The 26734-nt window shown below is 35.6% G+C and overlaps 1 protein-coding gene across 1 annotated transcript in view; it reads left to right on the plus strand.

The window, feature by feature from the left end:
- Positions 1 to 26734, plus strand: part of N4BP2 (NEDD4 binding protein 2) — a gene marked incomplete at its 3' end in the record, with an annotated part of 51716 nt that overhangs the window by 14247 nt on the left and 10735 nt on the right. Inside the window, exons 5-12 of the mRNA XM_079706848.1 lie at positions 2747 to 2823; positions 8136 to 8288; positions 9840 to 12217; positions 12843 to 12928; positions 13664 to 13709; positions 15308 to 15504; positions 18296 to 18414; positions 23319 to 23457. Coding sequence (XP_079562974.1) covers positions 2747 to 2823; positions 8136 to 8288; positions 9840 to 12217; positions 12843 to 12928; positions 13664 to 13709; positions 15308 to 15504; positions 18296 to 18414; positions 23319 to 23457 — 3195 coding nt within the window. The remainder of the gene's footprint in view (positions 1 to 2746; positions 2824 to 8135; positions 8289 to 9839; positions 12218 to 12842; positions 12929 to 13663; positions 13710 to 15307; positions 15505 to 18295; positions 18415 to 23318; positions 23458 to 26734) is intronic.

A 26734-nucleotide genomic window follows, 5' to 3' on the forward strand; every position in this document is an offset into this window, starting at 1 on the left:
CATTTGTATGAAATTTGGTGCTGAGGGGAGGAGATGGAAGTGAGTAAGCTCATTACAGGGTGTTATTGTCACTACCTACCTTGGTGTCTGGGTTGAATTTTGGACTTTTCTGTCAGAATGACAGAAAATAGCAATGACCACTCTTGGCATCTTGTCATAAAGCTGAGAGGATCAATAGTGGGAGTTGAGGACAGAGATGTAATGGTGGTTGGGGAGATGGTAGGGCAGATTATGTAAGGGCTCGTACATAGATCACTGTGCGGACTTTGGATTTTACCTTGGGTGACTTGGAAGATAACATTAGTCTGCTCAGGCTGCCATTAAAAAATACCATAGACTGGGTAGCTTCAACAAGAGGAAATTAATTTTCTCATAGTTCTGGAGGCTAGACGTCCCAGATCAAGGTCCAGCAGGGTCAGTTTCTGGTGAGAGTTCTCTTCCTCCCTTGCAGGTGGCCATTTTCTTGCTGTGTTCTCACATGGTGGAGAGAGCAAGTTCTCTGGTGTCTCTTCTTTTTTTTTTTTTTTTTTTTCTGCGGTACACGGGCCTCTCACTGTTGTGGCATCTCCCATTGTGGAGCACAGGCTCCAGACGCGCAGGCCCAGCGGCCATGGCTCATGGGCCCAGCCGCTTCACGACATGTGGGATCTTCCCAGACCGGGGCACGAACCCGAGTCCCCTGCATCGGCAGGAGGACTCTCAACCACTGCGCCACCAGGGAAGCCCCAGGGTGTCTCTTCTTATGAGGGCACTAATCTTAACAGGTTAGGGCCCTAACCTTTTGACTTCATTTAACCCTAATTACTTCTATAAAGATCCTGTCTACAAACACAGTCACATGGTGGGATGGCGGTTTCCACATATGGGATCTGAGGGGACACAATCATTCAGTTCATAACAGGGTTTTGAGTGACATGATCTGACTATTAAAAGGATCACTGTAGTGCAGCATTGAGAATAGACTTAAGAGTGGGGAAGAATGGAAGCAGGGAGACTAGTTAGAGGGCTATAGTGTTAATTAAAGTAAAGGATCACATGGTTCAGACCAACATGGTAGCAGTAAAGGTGATAGTGAGTAGAGATTAGATTCTGGATATATTTTTAAAGTAGAGCCAACTGAATTTCTTGTTGTATTGATGTGGATGTGAAAGAAAGAGAGGCATTAAGTATGACATCAAGGTTGGTTTTTGGCTTGTGGGAGGTTGTCATCAATTGATATGGAGAGGGTTCAATTCAGGTAGAATAGTTTTGTTTTGTTTTTTTTTGTCACACTGCACAGCATGTGGGATCTTAGTTCCCTGACTAGGGATTGAACTGCAGAGTCTTAACCACTGGACTGCCAGGGTAGTCCCCAGGTAGAATAGTTTTGTGGTGGGTGTGAGGTAATGAATTTCAGAAGTTTAGGTGTGACTGTGTTAAGTTTGTTTAATAGGTAATTGGATCTGTGGGTTTGGAGTTCAGGAGCGAATTCTGGGCTAACAATATATATTTGAGAGTCATTACCTAATGCATGATATTTAAAGCCAAGGAGTGGCATGATAATTACTGAGGAAGTGAGTGTGGATCAAGAGTAGAAGACCAAGGACTAAGTCTGGGCCATTCCATTGTGAGAAGAGGTCTGGGTGAAAGGGACGGACTAACAAAAAAGACTGAGAACACCCACCCAGTTGGAGGAGTAGGAAAAGCAATAGTAATGAAAACAGTGTAAGAAGAGAGTGATGAACTGTGACAAATGCTGCTGAGAGGCAAGAGAGTGAGAATTAACCGTAACATTTTTCAATGTGGAAGTAATTCATGGTTTCCATGCCCAGTTTCAATGGAGGAGCCAGTTGGAGTGGGTTTGAGAGGCTAGAAGGGGAAGAATTGGAGACAGAATATAGTTATTATTTGAGACGTTTTCCTGCAATGGGAGTAGGAAAATGGGGAGATAGCTGTCAGGGGATGAGGGGTTAGAGTAAGATGGGAGAAATAACTGAATGTGATGAGATTGATTCAGCAGGGAGAGAAAAATTAATCATGCCTCAGAGGGGAGAGTTGCTGAACTGTTACCCTTGAGATAGAGAAGATGGATCTAGTGCACAAGTATAGGGCTTGGCTTTTAGATTACAGCCATATTAGAGTTTTGAAAAATAGAATGAGCTATCTTTTAGAGTGGTTTTAAACTTACAAAAGTCGTGCATGTATATGGTAGGTATTCAAACCATAAAAAAGAATGCCTAAAGTCCTATCCCCTTTAGGTAGGTGCTTTTCATAGTATTTTTGAGAATCTTTCCAGAAGTTTTTATACATATACAGATGTGTAACTAATCCTTTTTTATTCAAGTGAAAATTCTGTATCTTACTTTCTTAACAATTTATATTAAGAACATTTTCTCATTAACACATAGTATTTTTAAAACCATTGTATATATTTTCACTGTATGGCTATATCTTCATTTCTTTAGCCAGTTCCATGTTAATAGACACTAAGTTGTTTGTATTCTTTTGCCATTACAAATAATGGCAAACTGGATATCCTGCCGTATATATATTTCTGCACTCTGACATAAGTTTTTATCAATAGCATAAATTTCTGGAAGTTCATTGCTGGATCAAAGAGACTGTACATTTTACCAGGTAACACACTCATCAAGATTAGATAATCTTTTAGGTTCTTTCAGTTTTAACATGCTGTGAATTTGGAAACAATGAATTAAATTTCATGGAAGTAATTATTTTAAAATGCATTTGTCTTTTTTGTATGTAGTCTCAAAAACATAAATATAAAGTCCTTTTCCGGGAACCGGATACCTGGTGGAAATTCAAACCAAAGGAACTTGCAAGGTAAAACTTGGAGTTTATCTAACATGTTTTTAATTTCATGAGAGTGATAGAAAGTCCATCTAGATTTTTTTCCCCTTGTAAATAATGAACGAAACAAAATGTATTAGATTGCGGCTTTGCCACTTAAAAATTGATAACAAATTTTGTATTGCCTATAGGCTTTCTTTTTTCAGTTTGTGAAGAATTTCTCTTTTTCTTCCTAAATTGTTAATTAGCAGTCAGGAAAATTCCAATTGTCTTATATAGTCAGTACTTTATTACTTATTAATAATATAATGTCAATATCTGAAACTAGAAGAGATTCTAGGATTTGGCAAACCTGAACCATGTGCTACTGGCAGGAACAAATTGTTGTAGCTGCCTAGTGACTCACAATGCTGGAAGGAAGTGAGGAGGTATAAATGGAAAAGGTAGCAAATGTTCAGCTGTCCAGGTTTTTCACTACCCACTCTGCTTTCCCCCCAAGGTTATACTTTTTTCTTTGATTGTTTGACTTGGATAAAAATGTTAATTCAGGACATGGACATACAGTGTATTTTGTTTTGTGCTCTGTATTCCCTTAGAGATAGCCCTAAATTAATTTTGGTCAGAGTATTTTCTCCATGGTAATTTAAACTAATGTCAGTACTAAATAAAGGACAACCTAACTTTAGGACATTCACAATGTTGTGCAACCATCACCACTGTTTAATTAATGAACGTTTTCATTACCTCAACAAAGAAACCCTGTATTTGCTATTAGTCACTCCCAATTCCCCTTTCCCTTGGCAACTACTAATCCGCTTTTCTGTCTCTATCAATTTGCCTATTCCAGACATTTCATATAAATGGGATCATACAATATGTGACCTTTTGTGTCTGACATCTTCACTTAGCATAATGTTGTCAAGGTTCACCCATGTTGGAGCATGTATCAGTACTTCATTCCTTTTTATTATCCTTTTGATACATTACTAGATTTGGTTTTCTAATATTTCATTTAGGATTTTTGCATCTGTATGAATGAGTGAGATTGACTTACAGTTTTTTCTTCTTTGCCCTGTCTTGCCTGGTTTTGGTATAATGGTTTTAGGTTCATAAGATTAGTTGGGAAGTATTTCTTCTCTTTTCTGAGTTTATGTAAGTTTGAATGTTTGATAGAATTTACTTATGAAACTGTCTGGATCCTCTATTTTCTTTTTGAGAGGTTTCCATTGGAATTTGTCCATTACACCAAAGTTTTCAAATTTATTAAGACCGTTTATGGGACTTCCCTGGTGGCGCAATGGTTAAGAATCTGCCTGCCAATGCAGGGGACACGGGTCCAAGCCCTGGTCCGGGAAGATCCCACATGCCGCAGAGCAGCTAAGCCCGTGTGCCACGACTACTGAGCCTGCGCTCTAGAGCCCGCGAGCCACAAATACTGAGCCCTCATGCCACAACTACTGAAGCTCACGTGCCTAGAGCCCATGCTCCGCAACAAGAGAAACCACCGCAATGAGAAGCCTGCGTACCGCAACAAAGAGTAGCCCCCACTCCCCGTAGCTAGAGAAAGCCCGTGCACAGCAACGAAGACCCAACGCAACCAAAAAATTAAATAAAGAAATAAATAAATAAAACAAAAATCTTTTTATTAAAACTCTTGTAGTATTCTCTTACCATTTACATCTCTGCTGCATCTATACTTTTCAATCCTAATGTGTTTATGTGTGTCTTCTTTTTTTTCTTGATTATTCTTAGCAGAGATCAGATTTTTTTGTTTTTATAAATTTATTTATTTATTTGTTTTTATTTTTGGCTGTGTTGGGTCTTCGTTGCTGTGCACGGGCCTTATCTAGTTGCAGCAAGTGGGGGCTACTCTTCATTGCGGTGCGCAGACTTCTCATTGTCGTGGTTTCTCTTGTTGCAGAGCATGGGCTCTAGGCACGCGGGCTTCAGTAGTTGTGGCACGAGGGCTCAGTAGTTGTGGCTTGCGGGCTCTAGAGCGCAGGCTCAGTAGTTGTGGCACACGGGCTTAGCTGCTCTGCGGCATGTGAGATCTTCCTGGACCAGGGATCAAACCTGTGTCTCCTGCATTGGCAGGCGGATTCTTAACCACTGTGCCACCAGGGAAGCCCGAGATCAGATTTTTTATTAGCCTTTTCAAATAGACATCTTTCTGCTTTGTTGATCTTTCTATTATAAGTTTGTTTTATGTTTCATTCATTTCTGCTTCTTTTATTCTACTTTCTTTGCTTTAAAAAAATCTATTTTGCTTTGTTTATTCTTTTTTTTTTTTTTAGCTGCATTGGGTCTTCGTTGCAGTGCGCGGGCTTCTCATTGCAGTGGCTTCTCTTGTTGGGGAGCACGGGCTCTAGGCGCATGGGCTTCAGTAGTTGTGGCATGTGGGCTCAGTAGTTGTGGCTCTTGGGCTCTAGAGCACGGGCTCAGTAGTTGTAGTGCACGGGCTTAGTTGCTCCACGGCATGTGGGATCTTCCTGGACCAGGGCTTGAACCTGTGTCCCTTGCATTGGCAGGCAGATTCTTAACCACCGAGCCACCAACGAAGCCCTAGGTCATTTTCTAATATGAGCATTTAATGCTATAAATTTCCCTAAGTATCATGTTAGATGCTCCTAGAATTTTAGTATATAATATCTTCTTTTTATCATTTATTTTCTAGTTTGCATTACTGTTACTTTAATTCTTTAACCCTTGGGTTGTTTAGAACTATGTTTTAAATTTTGGAACAGATGGTTTTAAAATTTATCTTTTCCAAAAAATTGGTTTTCAACTTTACTGCAGTAGGTAAGATTGTGCAGTTTGTATGATACTAATTCTCTGATATTTTTAAAGATGTGTTTCACTAGTTCATTGTCAATTTTTTATAAATGTTCATATTTGCTTGATAAGAATGTATAACAGTTGTAGTATATTAATATATCATTAAATCATGCTTATTCTTTTGCTTGCATCTGTAGCTTTACTTTTCAGAAAATTTTGCTTGATGGACTAATGTTTAAGAGAGGGATGAGAAAATGTACTATGGGAGAGGTGTTGATACCTCCCTCTATTATGTTGATTATGTCAGTTTTTCCTTATAATTCTGCCCATTTTTGCTTTAAATATACTGAGGATATTTTTTGAAGTGCATATAAGCTTAAGATTTTTATATCACTCTAATTGAACCTTTTATCCTTGTCTAGTAATTTTCTTTTATTAATATTAATTTTTGTTATAAAATCTAATTTGTCTAATATAAATAGAACTATACCAGTTCTTTTAGTTAATATTTGAGTGTTATTTCTTTTTCTATACTTTTTCTTTCAACCTTCAGTATCTTTGTGTTTAGGTGTACCTCTTATAACCAGTATGGCTGGGTTTTAAAAAATTCACTCTATCTTTGGCTTTTAATTGATAAGCTTAGTTCTTTTACAGTTATTTTGGGTATTCATATAATTGGTCTTGTTTCTTGCTGTCTCTCTCTGTACTTTTTATTTACCTCACCTTTTCTGTGGTTGTTTTTTCTCCTATCACAGAAAATTATATATTTGATTTTTTTCCTCCCATCTTGCCTTTTTTGGATTTTTTTAATTGAATGCAAATTTTCTTACTCGTTTTTTCCTTCTCTACTAATTTGGAGATTATAGACACTTTCTAAACTCTTTTAGTGGTTACATTAAAAATTTTATCATGCAAACTTTAAAATTAAACTATTTTCCTAGCTTTCCTCTTCACAAATACAAGGACTTTCAAACATGTTAACTCTGATACTTACCTCCCTTCCAACTTACATGCTATGATTATCCGGAATGTACAGATGGTGTTTGTTTTCACTCGTGTAGTTATTTGTGTTGTGCTGTGTGTAGTGTTTTGTGCTTAATTTTCCTTTCATTATAGGTCTTTCATCTGAGAATTTCCTTCTGCCTGACATTCATCTTTTAGGATTTTCTTTACATTGTAGACCAGTTTCATGTCAATCTCTTTCTTTTTTTCCTTTTTTTTTTAAATCTGAAAATCCTTTTATTGTCCTCATTCTTATAAGATACTTTTGCTGAGTGTATATATTCTAGATTGACAGTTTCTGTTATTGATGATGACATTTGTCCATTATTATTGTTGTCAGGTGTAATTCTAATAGTTGGTTTCTTTGTAGATGATTAGTTTTTTTAAATTTCTAGTTGCTTTTAATATTATCTCTATCTTTAGTGAATGACAATATCAGTACTGTGTTTCTAGTTGTAGATTTCTTATTTATCTTGCTTAAGATTTGTTGGATTTGTGAGATTAGGAGATTGATGTCTTTCATCAGTTCTGGAACATTCTCAGCCATTTTTCTTTAAATTGCTTCTGTCCCACGTACTCTCTCTTCTCTTTCTGGGACTTGGATTAGATGTATACTAGACCTCTTTGCTCTGTCCTCTATGTCTATGTCTCTTAACCTCTCTTTCATATTTTCTATCTCTTTGCTTTTTTGTCATCTGAAACCAGACAAGACTGAGGTATTTAAATATGAAAGCCAGATTTCCCCAGGTGGCAAATGCTAATATTAGCCCCGGGATCCAGACACTAAATGTTGGATCCAGCCTGAGATAGGAGAGTTTCAACTGGATGTTTTCATTAAGACAAGACCCTTGAAGGACTAAAGCATACCATCTTGCCTCCTGGCAGATGCAAATTCAGATGCTGTATGAATGAAAGCACCCCCAGTTTAAGGCCTAAGGATTCCCATATATTAGATTCAACTAAGTGTGAGCTCATAAACAAAAACAAAGGAATAAGCTACCATGAATGAAAGCACAAATATAACAAACTTCATATTTGGACATCTGGAGACTTCAAATACTAGGAATGTTTTTTCTTTACTTGAACTTAAAATGTGTTAAAGTGTGTGTCTGCTTTAATTTGTATGGGATCCAGTTTTACTGTAATAGGAGTGTCCTTTGGCACATCTAGTCTGCTGTACTGGCATAAGTGGAAGCCTCTGTAGTGGAATTTTTTTAGTCACTAGTTAATAATTAATCAATTGAAATGATGGTCATGTTCGTATGAGATTTTTTTGTCAGAGCTTGAGAATAACTTCTCTTAAAGTTATTAAGATCTGCTGGTTTTTTCCAAGTTGAAGGATGTTTGGAAAAGATTGTATGGCATGATTAAGAAAATGGTAATTTAGGACATTCTGAATAAAATGAAACTTAGAATCAAATAGTTTATATTGTGTCATAATAAACCAGTTTTGATATTTTTATGTATTAGAAATGTATCATTGTTTCTCTTAACATTATATGAGCCGATTTTTTAAAAACTTAATTACCAATGTTCCTTCTACCCTTTTTTTCCCCTGGAATTTTTAGGCGTAATATTCATGGGATAAGCAAAGAAAAAATAACAAGAATGTTGGAACACTATCAACGTTTTGTTTCAGTGCCCATAATCATGAGTTCTTCAGTTCCAGAGAAAATGGAACGTATCGAGTTGTGTGCATATTCTTGTGACAGAAGTACTAGGTAGGTTAAAGTCTCTATGTACAGAAATTCAATTTAAAAACTTAATTTTAAAAAATCTGATAATTTAGGAACTTTTAAAATCACTGCCAAATAACTTTAAAAATAAGGTAGGCATTTGTTGTTTGTAGGGTTTAGGTATAGTCTTACCTGGAACAGGATATATATGGTTAGCAAGAGAAGTAAAAGTTTATGTGGGTGATGACATACATGGGGGTTTCATTGTCTTTTGGTTTATGTAGGTCCCTGTTTACACTATGAATACTCTGGCCTTCTTTATTTAACTTGCTGCTATTCCAGTATTTATCTGTTACATTATCTACCCTCTATTGTTATTTTGTATATAGTCACATTACTTCTTAATTTTCTTAGGTATTAATAAAAATACTCTTTTCAAACTAGTATCGTAAAAATGTATTATGCATGGTATACTTTTACTAAGTAATAACAAGTCACAACCTTTTGAAAGTTTGCAATTCAGGATAGTACTGATTATGTTAAAAACATTTAGGATACATAAACAATTGAATCAATAAGTGAGTAAAGAAGAGTCTTAAATATAAATAGAGTTCTGAATTGCTCACATTTTTTGATGATTAGGGATGAGAGACCCTTTTAAAAAGGAGTTGGGAAAAGAAAATTCACGAATACTCTTTTATTGAGGAGCAGTATTGCAAAGTGGTTAAGAATGTGGGCTCCTTCGCTGTATTTCCTGGCTTCAAATCCCAAAGATTTGTCAGATCTTTGACAAATTATAAAATCTCTCTATACTTCGGCTCCTCATTTGCAAAATGGCAATAGTAACACTTTGCTTATAAGGATCTCATAAGGATTATGAATTAATACTTGTGAAGAACTTATAATATACTAGCATCTGGTGTATAGAAAACTGAATGTTAGGTGTGATTTCACTTAGGAAGGCTTCATGGGATAGTTGGGACCTTGAGAACTCCTGCAATAAAGAAAGAAAGGAAGATGAGTTGTTAAATAAGGAAAATGCACTGAAGTTAAAAGTATAATGATTCGGCAAAAGTGCTCTGAGTCTGAAATTAACGTCGAGGATGGCTTTAAAAAATTTAGCAAGTGACATCTCAAATGAGAGCTGTCCTCCCTTTCTCTCATTTCACTTAATTGTGCAGATCATGTTGGTTGACTCTGAGACTTTGTAAATCAATCTTAAGCATTTTCCTCTGCAACAAATGACAGGTGGTATAGAGGCAGACCTAGTTTCACATATATTAAGCTTAAATAGGTTGGAAAGGAGCTAGGGAGGTGTCCTCTTCTGGGAACAAATTTAGAACCTTAACTTTAATATTTAATGCATAATAAACACCTTAACTGAAAATCTTGTTAATTATTCAATTTGAAAAAATCTGAGTGCTTCTTGTATGCCAAGCATTGTGCTAGGTGTTGGGATTACAATAAAGTGATGTGTTCATAGTGTATTAGGGAAGGATCAAGTGTCTCGTCTTTCAGTTGAATGATTCTTTAAATCATAATATTAATGGCAACATTAAGAGATTTCCTTATAATACTTAAAAACAGATCTTACAGCCCAAGAGACAATGAAGATATTGCCTCTGAAAAAGAAGAAAATGTTTTATCCTCGTCTCTGAAGCATCCAGAGTTAATTGAAGAGAAGAAACATGATGTGACCAAAGAAAATTTGTTACCTGAGAATGTTACATATCTCCCTAATGCAGATTTAAACAACGGAAAAAAAGAAATAATTGGTATGAATCCTAACATTCAGAATGCTTTCATTCAGGAAGCTCCAGACATTTATTTTTCTGATTCTGAAAGCAAAGAACGAGCAACAGACAAAAGTGAAAAAGAAGAACCAGTAGAAATGGCTCCTGAAAAAGAGTGTAGTAAAACCAATGCAGATAGTTTTGTAGAGAGAATATCACCAAGTATTTGCTATGGTGGAAATAATCAAGAAGACTGTGGTCTTTCAAATACTGTACCACTTCAAAATGAAAAATCTTCATCTAGTGAAACGCTGGAAGAAAGAGCAGGAGTAAAGAAAAAAGCCTTTGGAAAACAAAAAAGCAAATCAACTTCGGAAAAGTTCCCAAGACAAGAGCTGTCCTTTGTTGGTGACTGGCCAGTTGATAAGTCTATCGGTCAGAGGACAAAAAGGAACCGAAAAACTGAAAAAGCTTTATCTATACAAAGTGACAAAAAGTATAATTGCCCTCAGTCACATAAAGTATTAGACAGTAGTTTATCTGTGAGTGTAGATTGTATCCAGCCACGAGGATCTCCACGTGAAAACGTAGAGGATGACAGCAAGTCACAGTGTGATGATGCCTCAGAATCTTTCAATAGCTGTAAATATGGTACTTATAAAAATACTGAAAAAGACTCATTCAACATTGTGGGTGACTGGCCTTCATCTGATTCTTTAGCTCAGAGAGAGCACAGATCAAGAATGCCAAAGGCTGGCTTAAATGAACCCAACCTAGAATTTGGAACTAACAACACTATGAATGAAATGTCCTTATATACAGCACATGAGGCCTGTTGGGGCACAAGCCCTGAAGAGCTAAAAACGTTGGGTAGTTCTACTCGAGGAAGTTCTGAAATGCTGCCCAATGAAATGACTTGTGAGAATAAAACTTGTCCAAGTAAAAAGGTTCATAGGCAACACACATTGTCTCTTACTTTTACCAATAGTGTGCCAACTGCTCCTGGAGGAGTGGGACCACAAACTTTAGCTGAATTTCAAGAAGAAAAGACTAAAGAAGTCCCTGGAATAGAAGTAGGCAAGTGTACTCAGACTGAACCACAGGATTTTGCTCTCTTATGGAAAATAGAAAAGAATAAAATTGGTGTTTCAGATTCTCTGAGAGTATTAACAGGAAGATTAGATGGATTTAAACCGAAAGCTTTCAATATTAACACAAAATTAGATGTTCAAGAAACAATTCCGTATAGGGTAATGTATGACAAAAGCACATATGTTGAAGAAAGTGAGCTTACCAGTGCTGATGAATCTGAAAATCTTAACATTCTTTGTAAACTATTTGGATCGTTTTCATTAGAAGCCCTAAAAGACCTATATGAGAGGTGTAACAAAGATATTATTTGGGCCACAAGCCTTTTATTGGATTCTGAAACTAAATTATGTGAGGATACTGAATTTGAGAATATAGAAAAGTCATATGATGAAGCACAAATTGGGCCATTTTCTCTGGGACTGAATTTGAAGGAAATTATTAGCCAAAGAGGAAGCTTAGAGGAGTCTAATTCTTCTGTGCCAGAATTTAGCCATGGAATTGGTATCAGTAACACTAACGTACAGTCTACCTGTAATTCAGAAAAGGAAAACTTAGAGCAGGCAGAAATAAAAGCTATAACTACTGAAAAACCTGGATTAATAACAGGTATATTTCCTAATGTAGATCTCAAGAATAATAATGAAGTACTTCCTAATAGTCAGGCAGAACTTTCAGGTTTATATAATGTTAAGCAGTTTTTTCCAGGCACTCTAAAAGCTACTACCACTAAAAATGTGGGTGAAATGGAGAAGAATCCAGAAGTCACTGAGATTGGAGACAGTATACATTCTTCTTTGAATTTGTCTGATATTTTAAATTCTGTATCGAGCACTTCGGATCTTGAATTACATGAAGAAATTTATTTTACTGACTCTTTTGACATAAATAAAAGTGAAAATCTTCCAAAGGATTATGTGAAATTTCCAAACACAGAAGAATTTATGAATGAAGATGAACTGGAAGTGGAAAAAATTCTAATGGCAGGGAGTGCTTTGTCAGCTGAAGTTACTGAAGGAGATAAAACTGAAACGTTGAATCCCACGCCAGTGATGGCCAAATCGCTGACCATAGACTGTCTGGAATTGGCATTGCCCCCTGAACTGGCTTTTCAGCTCAATGAATTATTTGGTCCTGTTGGTATTGATTCAGGTAAGGAAAAAGTAAATTACTTATATGTGTATCTTTGTGTAAGTAGAATATAGATAGAGGGTCTAGTTCAATTTTAAAATTATTTTATGTTACTAGAAGTGTAAAAGTAATTTGTTTTGCCTACCTTATTATTTTTGACACAGTGTATTTGTAGAAGATTTTTAAGTATATAATTTGAAGAAATAGAGAGTATTTAGATGGACTTTGTATTCATCTTGTGCATATACTGGAAGTTTTCTCTGGTATTTACCTCATACTTATTTGCACAGATACATCTTTTTGAATCCTTTGGTGCTACTCCAGATACACTTAAGGCAAGATAATTCCTTAGAATACGCCTACTGGAAAGTCTTGACTAATGGAAATGAATATATTAAATATATTTAGTCTAATGGACATGAATAACTTAAATATATGAAACATAATATAATTGTACCTGCCAAGAAGTGTGAAAACAATGACATATTACATAAAAGTATTCCAAGAGATTTAGAACTAGAGACATAGGTTAGTAATTAAAAATACAAATTAGTTTTATGAGGCATAAGGTAGTTGAGTATGTTTTCTGCAAATGTATAATGAGTAATGATCATATTTTCTTTTCTTTTCTTCCCCCCCTCACAAGGGTCCCTAACAGTTGAGGACTGTGTGGTTCATATAGATCTGAATCTGGCTAAAGTGATTCATGAAAAATGGAAAGAATCTGTAATGGTTGGTAGGCTTCTTTTTATAGAAAGCGCCTTTTGTGTACATTTTGTCACCTTTGCTCTTCAATAAAATCTGTTATATGAAAGATTCTATTGAATTTTGACTTTGAGAGAGAATTAATTTTACCAGTTAACAGGTTACTGATTTTTTTTTTCTCCTTCCAGTATTTTAGATTATTTCCAGACTGGCCAAATTATATAATTAATGACGGAGCTCAATATGATTGTTGATTTTTTTTTTTTTTTTTTTTTTTTGTGGTATGCGGGCCTCTCACTGTTGTGGCCTCTCCCGTTGCGGAGCACAGGCTCCGGATGCGCAGGCTCAGCAGCCATGGCTCACGGGCCCAGCCGCTCCGCGGCATATGGGATCCTCCCAGACCGGGGCACGAACCCGTATCCCCTGCATCGGCAGGCGGACTCTCAACCACTGCGCCACCAGGGAGGCCCGATTTTTTTTTTTTTTTAGGGAAAAAAATCATAAATAGTTTTTTACTCCTTAAAGACTTGCAGTGCTAATTAAGTTTCATAAACAGTTTTTAAAAAATCACAGCATAAGAGCTCTATAAGTAGAAAAAATATATAGATGGAATCAATTTATAATTATATTTATCTACTTTTATTAGATTTAGCAAGAATGATTGATAGTTTTACAGGGAGAAATGATTACTAGAGAAAAATAATATAAGCTTGTTTTCTAATGCACCCTCCTTTGCCAATCCCGTTCTGCCTCTGTGTTTAGGAGCGACAAAGACAAGAAGAGGTATCCTGTGGCAAAATAATGCAAGGTAAAGCACATATTTTCACTTCTAATGTTCTTGTCTTGATGTTGAAACTTGCTGTGTGTGTATGAATTTTAACTCTTTTTTCTTTTTTTAAGTGTTTATGTATTTGGCTGTGCCAGGTCTTAGTTGTGGCATGCGGGATCTTTGTTGCCACATGTGGGATCTTTGTTGAGGTGTGCAGGATCTTTAGTTGGCGGCGTGAGGGGTCTTTTAGTTGTGGCATGCAGGCTCTTAGTTGTAGCATGCGGGATCTAGGTCCCTGACCAGGGATCGAACCTGGGCCCCCTGCACTGGGAGCAGGCCAGGGAAGTCCCTGAATCTTAACTCATTTTAAATATACTTCCACAAAATATGTTACCCAAGAATTTTGATTTGCAAATAAAAGTTTTAACATTTAATATTGATACAAAAGAAAATAAAGCTTAAAGAAGAAAAAAGCCCCTATAATATCATTTAACTTTCAGTTAACACCTGAAAACTAACACAACATTATAAATCAACTACATTTCAATTAAAGAAAAAAAAAACAGGAGTGCTGTGGAACACCCAAGGTGTGCTCTAATGCACATAGTCAGGGTGTTTCCTGTTTATGATTTTGCTCTGAATGAAGGGAAACTTCTGGTTTGAGAGCAATAAAATATTCCTGTGTTTGAGAGCATCATTGAAATATTACTTGGTTTTTCAAATTTTTTATTGATGTTAATATAATTAGAGCACGAAAGTCAACCTGCTTTTTGATTACATCTGCCAAATTGAAAATAATTGATTCCAGAAGATTTCTTAGATAGCATTGTTGTAAGTGGTTAGTGCAGGGTGGCAGACCTGTTACAGGGTCCTCCTTTTGTGCCTGAGTTCCTCCAGATGCCTCTCTTGTCCACTCCATACCTAGGACTCCAGGTTGAAGATTGTTATAATGAAGATTCTTAACTTTAGTTCAGACCTGTGTTGTAGCTTCAAGAGCTAAAGCTGTTTGAGAGCTAGAAGTTCCCAAAGAGTATCAGAGTTATTCAGATGACAGTATTTGCTATTTCTTCACTCTCCAGGAAATCAAAGGAGTATATCAGAATGTGGTGCTCTTAGAAAAGCTGAAATATTATACATTGTCTTGTTATTATGAACTTTTTAGAATGTTTAGTTCCTTCCTTATGTTGAATATCATTTGTTCAATATTTATTGTAGGCCTCCAATGGGTTACAGATTTGCAGAAATATTCATCCTTTCAGTTCTTGGAGCGGCCAAGCAGAGCTGACCAAAGCTGCTCACTTCTGGCTGGCTGCAGCTTCCTCTGTTTACCAGTGTATATGTGTGTCACTGTTTTCTCTGTGTTGATGTGATATGAAAAAGAGTGGGGAAGCATTGAGTTGATTTACAGTAATACCCAGATCATTGTTCATTTGAATATTTCTACATTTATACTTGCTTGCGATTATGTGAAGATGTATTTTGAAACTTTGAAATACAACTTGGAATATTGTATTTATAAGCAAAGAGTAAAAAATCATGTTTTCTGGGTCTCTCTGAGGTAGATGTAACAGAATGAATAATGCCTAATTTGTACATTTATTGTTGATGGTCTGACACTATTGATACTGCTTTTGTAGATCCTTCCCTGGTTGGGCATGTTGGTCTTGATAATCCAGAACAAAAATCATCTCAGAGAACGGGCAAAAAATTACTGAAGACTTTAGCAGCACCTGAAATGCAACCCTTATTGGATCATTGGAACACTCATACTAAAAAAGTATCACTCAGAGAAATAATGTCAGAAGAAATTGCCTTACAGGAAAAGCATGATTTGGTATGAGTTAGTATAAATATTAAGCCTTTGTCTCTGACTCTAATTTAATCATATGTTTACTTTTTGATTTTCATGTGATTCTACTTTTCCTAGTCTGAAATCATATTTTAACCTGATTGAAGTTAATGTTAAAATTGAAAAATGTTTTAAATGTAGTTTGAATTTGGAGGTCTTTGCTTCTGGAAAATTAGTTGATATTCTATAACAGTAAGCCAATTTATGTTAAATCTGTTGTTTTAGATTTAATTTTGCAGGTGTATATATCTTATCTTTAACATTTATTTCTGCAATTTTTTAATTCTAGAAAAACATGAAAGAAATATTTCCTTTGAAGATAATTTCATTTATCATATAATAGCAAATGACACTTGCTATTAAAGAATTGTCCATCTTTGAAACAAAATTTTTTTAGAGAAAAATTTTAGAAACTTATGAATATGAAATTAAGTACTCTTATTTTTTATCTAACTTTTCAATTAAACAAGTTCAGATATTTCACTTTGCTTTGAACTTAATTTTTGTTCTTTATTCAACATATCTAATTATATGATATGAAGCTGCAAGAGAATTTGGTTTATTTTGCATTTCTTTTTCTTAACCTTCTTTGGAATTCTGAAAATTAGTATTAGAGAATTTCAGAATCAAAAGGGAAAAGACCTTAGAGGTTATTTAGTCCAATTCTCAAGGAAAAAAAATTTCTTAGTTGGTGATCTTAAAGCATTTTACCCTCTTTTTTCACTCATTTGACTGCTCAAAGGAACACCTTTATATTGGCTGAAATACATAGAATTGGGGCATAGAAAGAATGATGGGATTCTTCTACCTTCATATTTATTTCCTCCAGTTATCTTGTTAATTAAGTTGGAAATAAGCTACCATTACCATCTTTGCATGTTTACATAATCCAAAGAACAATCTCTTCAGTAGGATCTTATAATTTAGTGTTGTTTCAAATATCCTTCTTCAATTTACATATGTAATAAATTGGAGAAATAGATTTTCTTAAAAAATAAGGAAAGCCTAGAACTTATGCTCAAATGGTGTGACACTTTTTGTTGAAATGCCATTTTCCTCTACTGAAACTTATCTTTATGGTTCTAACCTGCCTTTTAATCTCTTAGTATAATAATGAACAAAAAAGTTTCTTTGACTTTCCAACTTAAATTTTTTTTTTTTTCCTATCAGTGATTTTTGCTTTTCTTTCCATGGATTTGGTAATAGAAGCTGTACTCTTCACCCCGAGGGTATTCCCCCTTAGAGCCTCAGTTAAGAGAATTTCTGGAGAAATTTCTCAGTAAGAGAATTTCCCAAAGGAGAAGTATCATTTAAATTCTTTTAAAGCAAAGCATATAAAATAAACATTAGGCATAATGTATGAATAGGATAATTAATTGTAACATGATTACGGTTATGAGTTTTCAGTTTATTAATGGGACCTTAGGATTTGTAGTTTAGAAACTCTATGATCTGGCAGATTGCTAGTAAATCTGATCACTGAATTTTTTAATAAGGTCGGATTATAATGTATATCTTAAATAAGGCGTGAATATTTAAAATTCTCGAGGTGGCTTGTTTTCATCACTCTTGTGATGTCTGATCACTCCTTTTTACTGGTCAGATTGTCACCTGTTGTGGTTCTTTTTTTATTGTTGTTTGGTGTTATAAATGGCCTAAATATGGTTAGGCTTCAAAACCATTAATTATTCCAGGATTTTCCTAAATTATTATAATTTTTGTATTTTCACAGACACCTTTGAAATTTTATAGGAAGTTATTTTTCAGACATTAGGATTTTTGGAATAAACAAAAATATTACATAGTTAAATCACAATGTCAGTAAATTGTCTTAGAGTTAGAAATCACTTTAAGAATGATTACCATATTCCTCAATTAGAATTCAAATGGCACATTTTAGGAAAGCTCTTTCGGTTTGGCTATTTAAACAATCCAAATATGACTTTGAAAAAATAACAATTAGTAACAATTCTCATGCAATTACTTTGGAGTAAATATGTTTGTGAAAAAAAATTTTTAATGTGAATTTTAAGATTTTCTGTCAACCTGAATTTGCAACTTATTTGTACATTGTAGTTTCTGCCCATTGAGGAGAATATGTTTTTGAGGACGTTGTTCACAGCATCACACAGTGTCCCTTTAATGAGGACCCATGGGAGAAATTTCTCTCAGGTCTCAGTACCAGAAAAAGCTGTACTTCTCCTGAGCAACTGGTTTGTTTTTATTTTATGGACACTGAGAATCTTTGTTTCCCCCTTTGCTTTGGCCACTAAGAAGCTAAGAACTGAATTTGTGGCCCACCTTTAGCAATTGTACAGGATTTTGTGGCATGCATTTATATACTAATTTTACTTGCTAGCTTTATCCTATATTCTTACCTTTATTTTCTCTACTCTCTGACTTCATTTATTTATATCCTGTTTATATATATATATCTATATCCTTTTTTGTATAATATGATTGAATGTGTTGGGTGTGTATATGTGAGAGTATATATACACATGCACACACATATATGTATATGTGTGATTGTGTGTATATGTGTGTGTGTGTGTTAATGAACAGCTTCAAATACTTAGCAAAAAATGGGATATAAATAAATTGTGCAAGAATACTTATATTACTAATTTCAGCCTTTAATCAGTGAAGAAAGTCTGTGACTGCTTTTAAATTATTAGTCTTTTTGCAATAAAATAACCATGCTTTTGGGTCAGCATAACTAGTATTGTAAATTCCATCATAAAGATGTTTTTTGTCTTTTTTTTGTTTGTTTTAGAAAAGGGAGCCTCTTATATTTGAAAGAGATTGTGCCACTAAACTAAAGGAGAAGCAGCTCTTTAAGATATTTCCAGCCATTAACCAAAATTTTCTGATGGACATTTTCAAGGACCACAAGTGAGTGCTAGAAGGATTGTGTGTAGTTTCTGTAGTGATGTCATTGAAAGCATATGTCATGCATTTTAATCTCTTATTTTTATTTTTCTGTTAACAAAAATAATATAGGTATATTATAAACCATTTAAATGCGATAATGTAGAAAGTGAGGAGTTTCTGTCAATTGGTTCATATTCCTCCTCAGTTTTTTCTCATATACATACACTAATGTATGTGTGTACATGTGTACCTATTTGCTTTTGTGTCTATATAAACACAAAAATAGGTTGTGTTTTATGTGCTATTTTGTAGTTTTACTGTTATTTATTTTTTCTGTCCATACTTTGTGATCTACTCTTTTCTTTTTAAAGTCTACAGAGTATTCCATAGTATTCTTAAGTGATTTCTTAAAGTACCGTAGTTTCTTTAAACATGTTCTGTTTATGGGCTTTTTGACTATAAGAAAAGGAAACCATGTTGCACTGAGTATCCTTGAACGTACATTTTTGTGTGCATGGGTGAATGTTATTGTAGGCTAGTTCCTAAAAGTGAAATTGCTGGTCCAGAGTGTGTATATTAAATTTTTTTACAGCTAATGCCAAATTTCCTTTTAAAAGGGATTTCCAAAGCGAAAGAGAGGCATGGACATATATACAGTACCAAACGTAAGGTAGATAGATAGTGGGAAGCAGCCGCATAGCACAGGGAGATCAGCTCGGTGCTTTGTGACCGCCTGGAGGGGTGGGATAGGGAGGGTGAGAGGGAGGGAGACGCAAGAGGGAAGGGATGTGGGAACAGATGTATATGTATGACTGATTCACTTTGTTATAAAGCAGAAACTAATAAAAAAAATAAAAAATAAAAAAATAAAAAAAATAAAAGGGCTTTCCATATTAGTTATATGCGCTGATAGCGTAACCTGCCCTGGATATTAAGAATCTTCAATTTTTTTGCTAGTCTGGTGCGAAAAATATTTCATTGCTGTTTAAATTTTTATTTTCCTTATTACTACTGAGGTTGAGCTTTTTTTCCATTAATTTCTTTTTCTATTAATTGCTTACCCTTTGCCTGTCTTCCTTTTGGCTGTTTGTATTTCTTTCTAGATCTGTGAGAGCTCTTTATATATCATGTGTAGTTATCTTTGTTAATATAGATTATAGTAATTTTTCCTGATATAGCCATATACATATTTTAATTCATGTTTTATCAGAAAGTCTTTTCCCTTATTGGTTCTGAGTTTTATCACTTTTTAAGAAAATCTGTCCTACCCCAATATTATGAAAATATTTTCTGCAGTATTTTTAATAGTTAAATTAAAAAAGTTTATCTAGCATTTTTATGTGTATGGTATGAAGTAGAGTTTAACTTAATTGTTTTTTCCAAATGATTAACTGGATGAATAGGTCACCTTTACCCACTGATATAAAATAGAATTACTAATATTTACTACATTCTCAAATACACATTTTCTTTTATAGACTCTTTGATTCCATTGAGCTATTTGGTCCTAAGTTTCCACCATCTTGTTTTAATTATTGTGGTGTTGTAGTGTGTTTTGATGCTTAGTATGTTAGGAATGCTTCTGGTTTGAGTAATACATACTTTCGATCTTAATGTATTCCTTAAATTCCTATTTTAGCAAGAGTTGTTTTAAATAGATGCCTTTTTAGAATCTTTGGAGAATCCAATATAGATTTTTTTTCTTTAGTTTATTAGTATACTTCATGGCAGTCACAGTAATTTCTGGAATAAAAAAATCTTTCAGGTTTTGTTTTTTTCCTTTAATGTAGTGTCGGAATTGATTTCAGGATTTTTGCAACAGTAGTTAAATGAGATAAGTCTGTGATATTCTGTTCCTGTGTTATCTTTGTCAGATTTTGGTATTAGGGTTTAATTTGGTGTTTGGCTTAATAAAAGAACCTGGCAAGACTGTCATTTTTCTCTGTGCTCTGGAAAGTTTAAATAAATTAGTACCTTGAAGGTTCTGGGGTTGTGCCTTTTTAGGGGGAAGGTCTCTTCGCTTTTCTTTAGGGAGAAGGTCTTTTCACTATCTTTTTAGGGGTATTGCTTTATTCAGATGTTTGCTTTTCTTTTTTTTTTTTTTTGCGGTATGCGGGCCTCTCACTGTTGTGGCCTCTCCCGTTGCGGAGCACAGGCTCCGGACGCGCAGGCTCAGCGGCCATGGCTCACGGGCCCAGCCGCTCTGCAGCATGTGGAATCTTCCCGGACCGGGGCACGAACCCGTGTCCCCTGCATCGGCAGGCGGACTCTCAACCACTGTGCCATTAGGGAAGCCCAGATGTTTGCTTTTTTTCCATGAGTCTTTTCTGGTAGTTTGTCTTCTAGAAAATCATCAGGTTTATTATTGTTAAGTTGTATATAATATTCTGTGATAATTAAAAACATTATTTTGTATTTATCATGTCCTTTTTTCCTTTCCTAATTTTTTTTTCTATTTTCTTTGTCATTGCTGTTTATCAGATTGGCCCTTTTAAAGAACAGGCTCTAGGTTTATTGGTCAAAGTCTGTTTTATATTCTCTAATCATTTATTTTTGGTGATTCTTTTCTATTTTTGATGGTTCCTTTCTCTTTAAATTTGTTATGTTTTCAATTCTTTGGTTAGTTTGTTTCCTTTCAATCTTTAATAACAAATATACTTAAGGGTGTGAATTTTTTTCTGTATAATGTTTTTGATATATATGTAATGTTTTGATTTTGATATGTAGTATTTTCTTTTTTTTTCTAAATAATCTCTGATTCACTTTGACTTTCTAATTTATCCAAGAGTTTTATATTTTCTAAATGGTTTGATAGTTTGGTGGGGGGGGATTACTGTTTGTTTTGTTGTGTTGGGGTATAAGAATGCAGCCTGAAAGAGTCCTACTTTTTGGAAGTTGAGATTTCCTTTGTGGTTTAATACATGATCAGTTATTACAAATATTGCACAAAGTGCCTTTTTAAAAAAATATTTATTTACTTATTTATTTGGCTTCTTCGTGTCTTAGTTGTGGCATGCAGGATCTTTCGTTGCAGCGTGCTGACTTCTCTCTAGTTCTGGCTTGCGGGCTGCAGAGCACGCAGGCTCAGTAGTTGTGGCACGTGGGCTTAGTTGCCCCGTGGCCTGTGGGATCTTAGTTCCCGACCAGGGATTGAACCCACGTCCCCTGCATTGGAACGTGGATTCGCAACCACTGGACCACCAGGAAAGTCCCTGAAAGTGCTTTTGAAAAAGAATATTCTCTGCTGAGTATGCAGAGTTCTAAATATGTCACTTGAATCAAGTTTTTCATGGTATTATTTCAATCCACAATTTTTCTATTTATTTTTGCTACCTAAACAGCTGTTTTCTTAGAGTTATGTGTTAAAATATCCCAAGGCACTGGGGGTTAGGAGGGTGGTGCTGGCATATGGCAACTCTCTTCTGTGGGGACCTAGGGCAAGAAGCCCTGATGTGAAATTACCCAGAGTTGTGGTTCCCCAGGCAAGGTAAGGGGACTGAGTTGAGTCCTTCCTCTCGATGCTCAGAGTGATTGGTCAGTCAGGCCCCTCGGGGCAGGTATTATGGTATTAAATGTTTACCTCCATTTCTCTGCCAACAGCTGGATAATTGTCTCAGTTACCATTAGCTTCAGTTTCACCCTGGTAAGAAGGGTAGGTTCATTCAGTTACTGCAGTATACGCCTGCAGTGTCATCTTCCAGGGCCACGCACTGCTAACAGCACCTGTGGTGGAGACTGGCTTCCAGCCCTAGGAGTGGGCAAGCCAGGTGATTTTAAGAACTAGTTAGGGGCTTCCCTGGTGGCGCAGTGGTTGAGAGTCCACCTGCCGATGTGGGGGACGCGGGTTCGAGCCCTGGTCCGGGAGGATTCCACATGCCGCGGAGCGGCTGGGCCCGTGAGCCATGGCCGCTGAGCCTGCGCATCCGGAGCCTGTGCTCCACAGCGGGAGAGGCCACAGCAGTGAGAGGCCCGCATAACGCAAAAAAAAAAAAAACTAGTTAGGATGTGGTTAATTTCTGGTAGCTTCTAGCCCCTAGAAACCCCTATTTGTTGAGCATATGTGAGGCGGCAAGATGAGAGTGCTCAAGGAGAATTGGTAGTCCCAAATGGTTCCCCTTCAAGGGTTGTCTTTAATAAATTGGAGAATAGCAAAATATCACAGTATTTTAGATAACTATTTATCACATTTCAAAAACAGTCCTTTGTGGTCAGCTCTTCATTATCTGGCCATTGGAAAAGATCAGAGGCATAAATAGTCTGAAATAATGAGCAGTATAAAATCATTTATAATTTGCTTTGGAATGAGTTTCTTTGGATACGGGGACATTAGTGTTTCAGATGTTTGTCAATTTTTGTAGAATTTCATATTCCACATAATATAGTATCACCATGAAAATATGCCTAAATAATGTAGGGGTGGGAGGTAGGGTAGTGTTTTAGTTTTTCCTTTCTATATCCCTGCTTAGAATTTCTTTGACTAGAACGCCATGGTATAAGTAAAATGTAAAATTTGACAGGATAAAAATGTCAGTTTAAGGATTTATTGTCTGTTTTTGATGTTTGAAGGAAACTGAAACCAGGTGTGAATCCAACAAGGGACTTAAGTATAGGTGATAAGATGAAAGAAAGATTTGTGGAAAATTTACCTGGAATAAAAGATAAGAAAATGAATTAATTATCAATATGTTACTTTTTGGTATTCATTTAAAAAATTAGTTTTTGAGAGCCTCTAACTTGACAGTTACCTTCTGTTCATTCTTGAGTCTTGAGATACACAATGAGTGTTTAATTTTCATGTTTAAAACTCAGAAGTGAGCCAATTTTTCATATTCTTCTAAGATTTTGAAAGTTTGCTTATGTTAATGTTTCCACATAACTTTTATTTTCATTTACTGACCGCATATTTGTACTTCAACTCTCTACAGCTATTCGTTAGAACACACAGTGCAATTTCTAAATTGTGTTCTTGAAGGAGACCCTGTAAAAACAGTGGTAGCACAAGAGTTTGTTCACCAAAATGAGAATGTCACTTCTCATACTGCACAGAAGTCTAAGGAGAAAAAGGTATAGAGCTACTTAATTTTTTACAGTAATGGTAAATAATTGTGTTTGAAAATGTAATTGGTTTGTTAGATAGTTTAATGATTATTTCTCACCATTTTTCATAGACTGGAAATTTAACCACCAATAGCATATTTGGTTTAGAATATGTTTGCTCAAAATAGTGAATTTATAGCTGATTATATTTTTTTCTTTAAAGCCTTTGTGCACAACAAGCATTGGAATTTCTGTAACTTTTTATGTGTAGACTACACAGTAGAGTATGAGGCTTAATTGAATAGCAGTGGGTGTAATATGATGGGTCTTAGGGCATAAATAATGTGGGTGGAAATGTTTAGCCATTTGAGAAGCTACCAAGCATTTTCCCCAAATAGCTACGTTCTTTTACATTTCCATCAGCAGTGTGTGAGGGTTACAATTTCTCCACATCCTCTCTGACACTTGTTATCATCTGTCTTTTTGATTATAGCCATCCTAGTGGGTGTGAAGTTGTTTTATGGGTACCTGGGATTTGTTTTAATCAGGTATGGTCAGACACCCAGACATGGAAATGTTGTGAAGGAAGTTTATTATACTCACAGATCCCTAGAAACAGGAGGCATGGCCCAAAGCCACATGAGGAAGCACCAGGGTCAAGGAGGCAAAGGAAGTAGGGGGGAAGTGTGGGCAAGAGCCTTTTTTGTGGTGTCTGCAGGAAGGACTGGGCAAGGCAGAGTAATAAGCAGGTTTAGGATGGACTAGTTTGAATAATTTCAGCAGGCTCTGGGGCATAGGAACTGTCCCTAGTTTTCTGGTACCTGGCTTTGGTGATCAGGGTATATAGGTGGTAGTCAGAGAGTGAGAGCCCCATAATGAAGGTGGTTGGGGGTATGGGCTCTAGATTGGATGGTTTGAATATATAAAGCATTCTAGCAAGTGAGTTTCCTATCTCTAGGAATTAGCTAACCCCAAGGTGGTGGGTGCTGTGTCTCTGGGGATTAGCAAGGCCCCAGATGTCAAAGCATCAGAATACAGGAAATAAAACACGTGGCTAATACAGAAGTGGTATCTCATTGTGATTTTGATTTGCATTTCCCTGATTATTGGTGATGTTGAGCATCTTTTCATGTGCTTACTGGCCATTTGAATAACTTCTTTGAAGAAATGTCTGTTAATATCCATTACCCATTACAGTTAAAAAAATTCTCTAGTTGTATGAATTTTTATATAGCCTACGTACAAGACCCTTATCAGACATATGACTTGCAGAATTTTTCCCGTTCCAAGGGTTGTCTTTTCACTTTTTTGATGATGTCCTTTGAAGCACAAAAGTTTTAAAAATTGATCACGTGCAATTCATCTTTTTTCTTTTTATGGATGTACTTTTGGTGTCATATCTAAGAAACTATTGCCTAATCCAAGGTCATGAGGATTTACACCTGAGTTTTCTTCTAAGAGTTTTATAGTTTTAGTGTTTACATTTAGAGCTTTGATCTATTTTGGGTTAATTTTTATATATGGTGTGAGATAGGGGTCCAGGTTCATTCTTTTGCATGTGGATATCCAGTTGTCACAGCACCACTTGTTGCAAAGACTGCTTTTCCCCACTGAATTTTCTTAGCACCCTAGTTGAAAATGAATTGACTATAAATTTATCACTAGACTCTCAGTTTCATTCCATTGATCTGTATTGTCTCTCATTATGCCAGTACCACAGTCTTGATTACTGTAGCTTTGTAGTAAGTTTTGAAATTGGGAAGTGTGAGTTTTCAACTATTTTCAAGATTATTTTGTCTATTCTGGTCCTCTTGCATTTCCATGTGAATTTTAGGATCAGCTTGTCAATTTCTGCAAAGAAGCCAGTTGGAATTTTCATGGGGATTTTGTTGAGCCTATGGATCAATTTGAGGTGTATTGTGATCTTAACAATATTGTCTTCCAATTCATGAATATGGAGTACCTTTCGATTTATTTAGGTCCTCTTAATTTCATTCAACAGTGTGTTGTAGTTTTGAGTATAAGTTTTACATGCCTTTTAAAAAATTTATTTCTAAGCATTTTATTTTTTTGATGCTATTATAAATGAAATTGGTTTCTTAATTTTATTTTTGGATTGTACATTGCAAATACATAGAAATACAATTGACTTTGTATATTAATCTTGTATTCATTTTAGGCTTTTTTTTCTTCTTTAAACAGTCCTCAATCATCCTGCTATACTTACTTATTAATAAGACTGCTCAGGGATAGTGGAGCACCACTTGTGTGTTGCCTTTTTTCTTTGAATATTTCACCATCACTTAGCTGATATGTAGAACTTAGGTAATTTTGGTTTTCATGTGATCTGTTAGTATGTACACAGAGCAGGAACCAAGTGTACCACACTGATGCCTGTGTTCATCATGGATAGGTGCAGTATATTATAAGCTTCAGGGAGTGTACAAGATGATGATGAGACCTTCAGTGCCAAACTGGGAATGAAGATTACTTTTTCACCTGATAATAGAGCAAGGCACTCTTGGTCATTATGGTGATAGAGGAAGTGATGGGGACAAAGTGTGCTTGCTCAAAGTGGGAGATGGTTAGAAATGTTGGAATCAGAAAAGGGATTTTGTGAGTTGTGTAAATGTTGGCCAGAACGTAAATTTGGGTAAGTTATACTGGAGATTATTCTTAGCCTTTCTCAAAAAACGTAGGCAGGTGTCACAACACTGATAAAAATCTTTTAAGATCTGTGAGCAGAATAGTCTGTCTTTGATATCCCAGGATCCCAAGGGATCAGAGATACTAAAGGGGAGTATCATGATACCAGTTACATTTTGGTTTATCTGCTTTGTTCAAGAAACTAACATTTATTTAAAACTGTGTTTTATTAATACTACTACTTTTTCCCTTTAGCCTTTAATAAAATTTGCAAGTTTGTTACCATTGGAAATGGTTTTGGTATAATAGTACATCACACTTTCAAGTGACACTAATTACATTAATTCTTAGGCAGCATGTATTTCACTTGGCCCTTGTTAATGAAGTTATAGTAAACCACATCACTATGAAAGGGATGTAAAAATAAATTTTGGTTTTATTTTAAAAGAGTAGCTATTTGATAAAGTATCTCTCATTATGTACTGTCTGTTTTTGGCCACGCCATGCGGCTTGCGGGATCTTGGTTCCCCCACTAGGTATTGAACCCCGGCCTCTGGCAGTGAAAGTGCTGAGTCCTAACCACTGGACCGCCAGGGAATTCCCTGTTTTTTCTTTTTTAAAAATAAGAAATGAAAGGTCCCTTCCCAGAGAACCAAAT

Source organism: Hyperoodon ampullatus (genome assembly GCF_949752795.1).
Source record: "Hyperoodon ampullatus genome assembly, chromosome: 1".
Taxonomy (NCBI): domain Eukaryota; kingdom Metazoa; phylum Chordata; class Mammalia; order Artiodactyla; family Ziphiidae; genus Hyperoodon; species Hyperoodon ampullatus.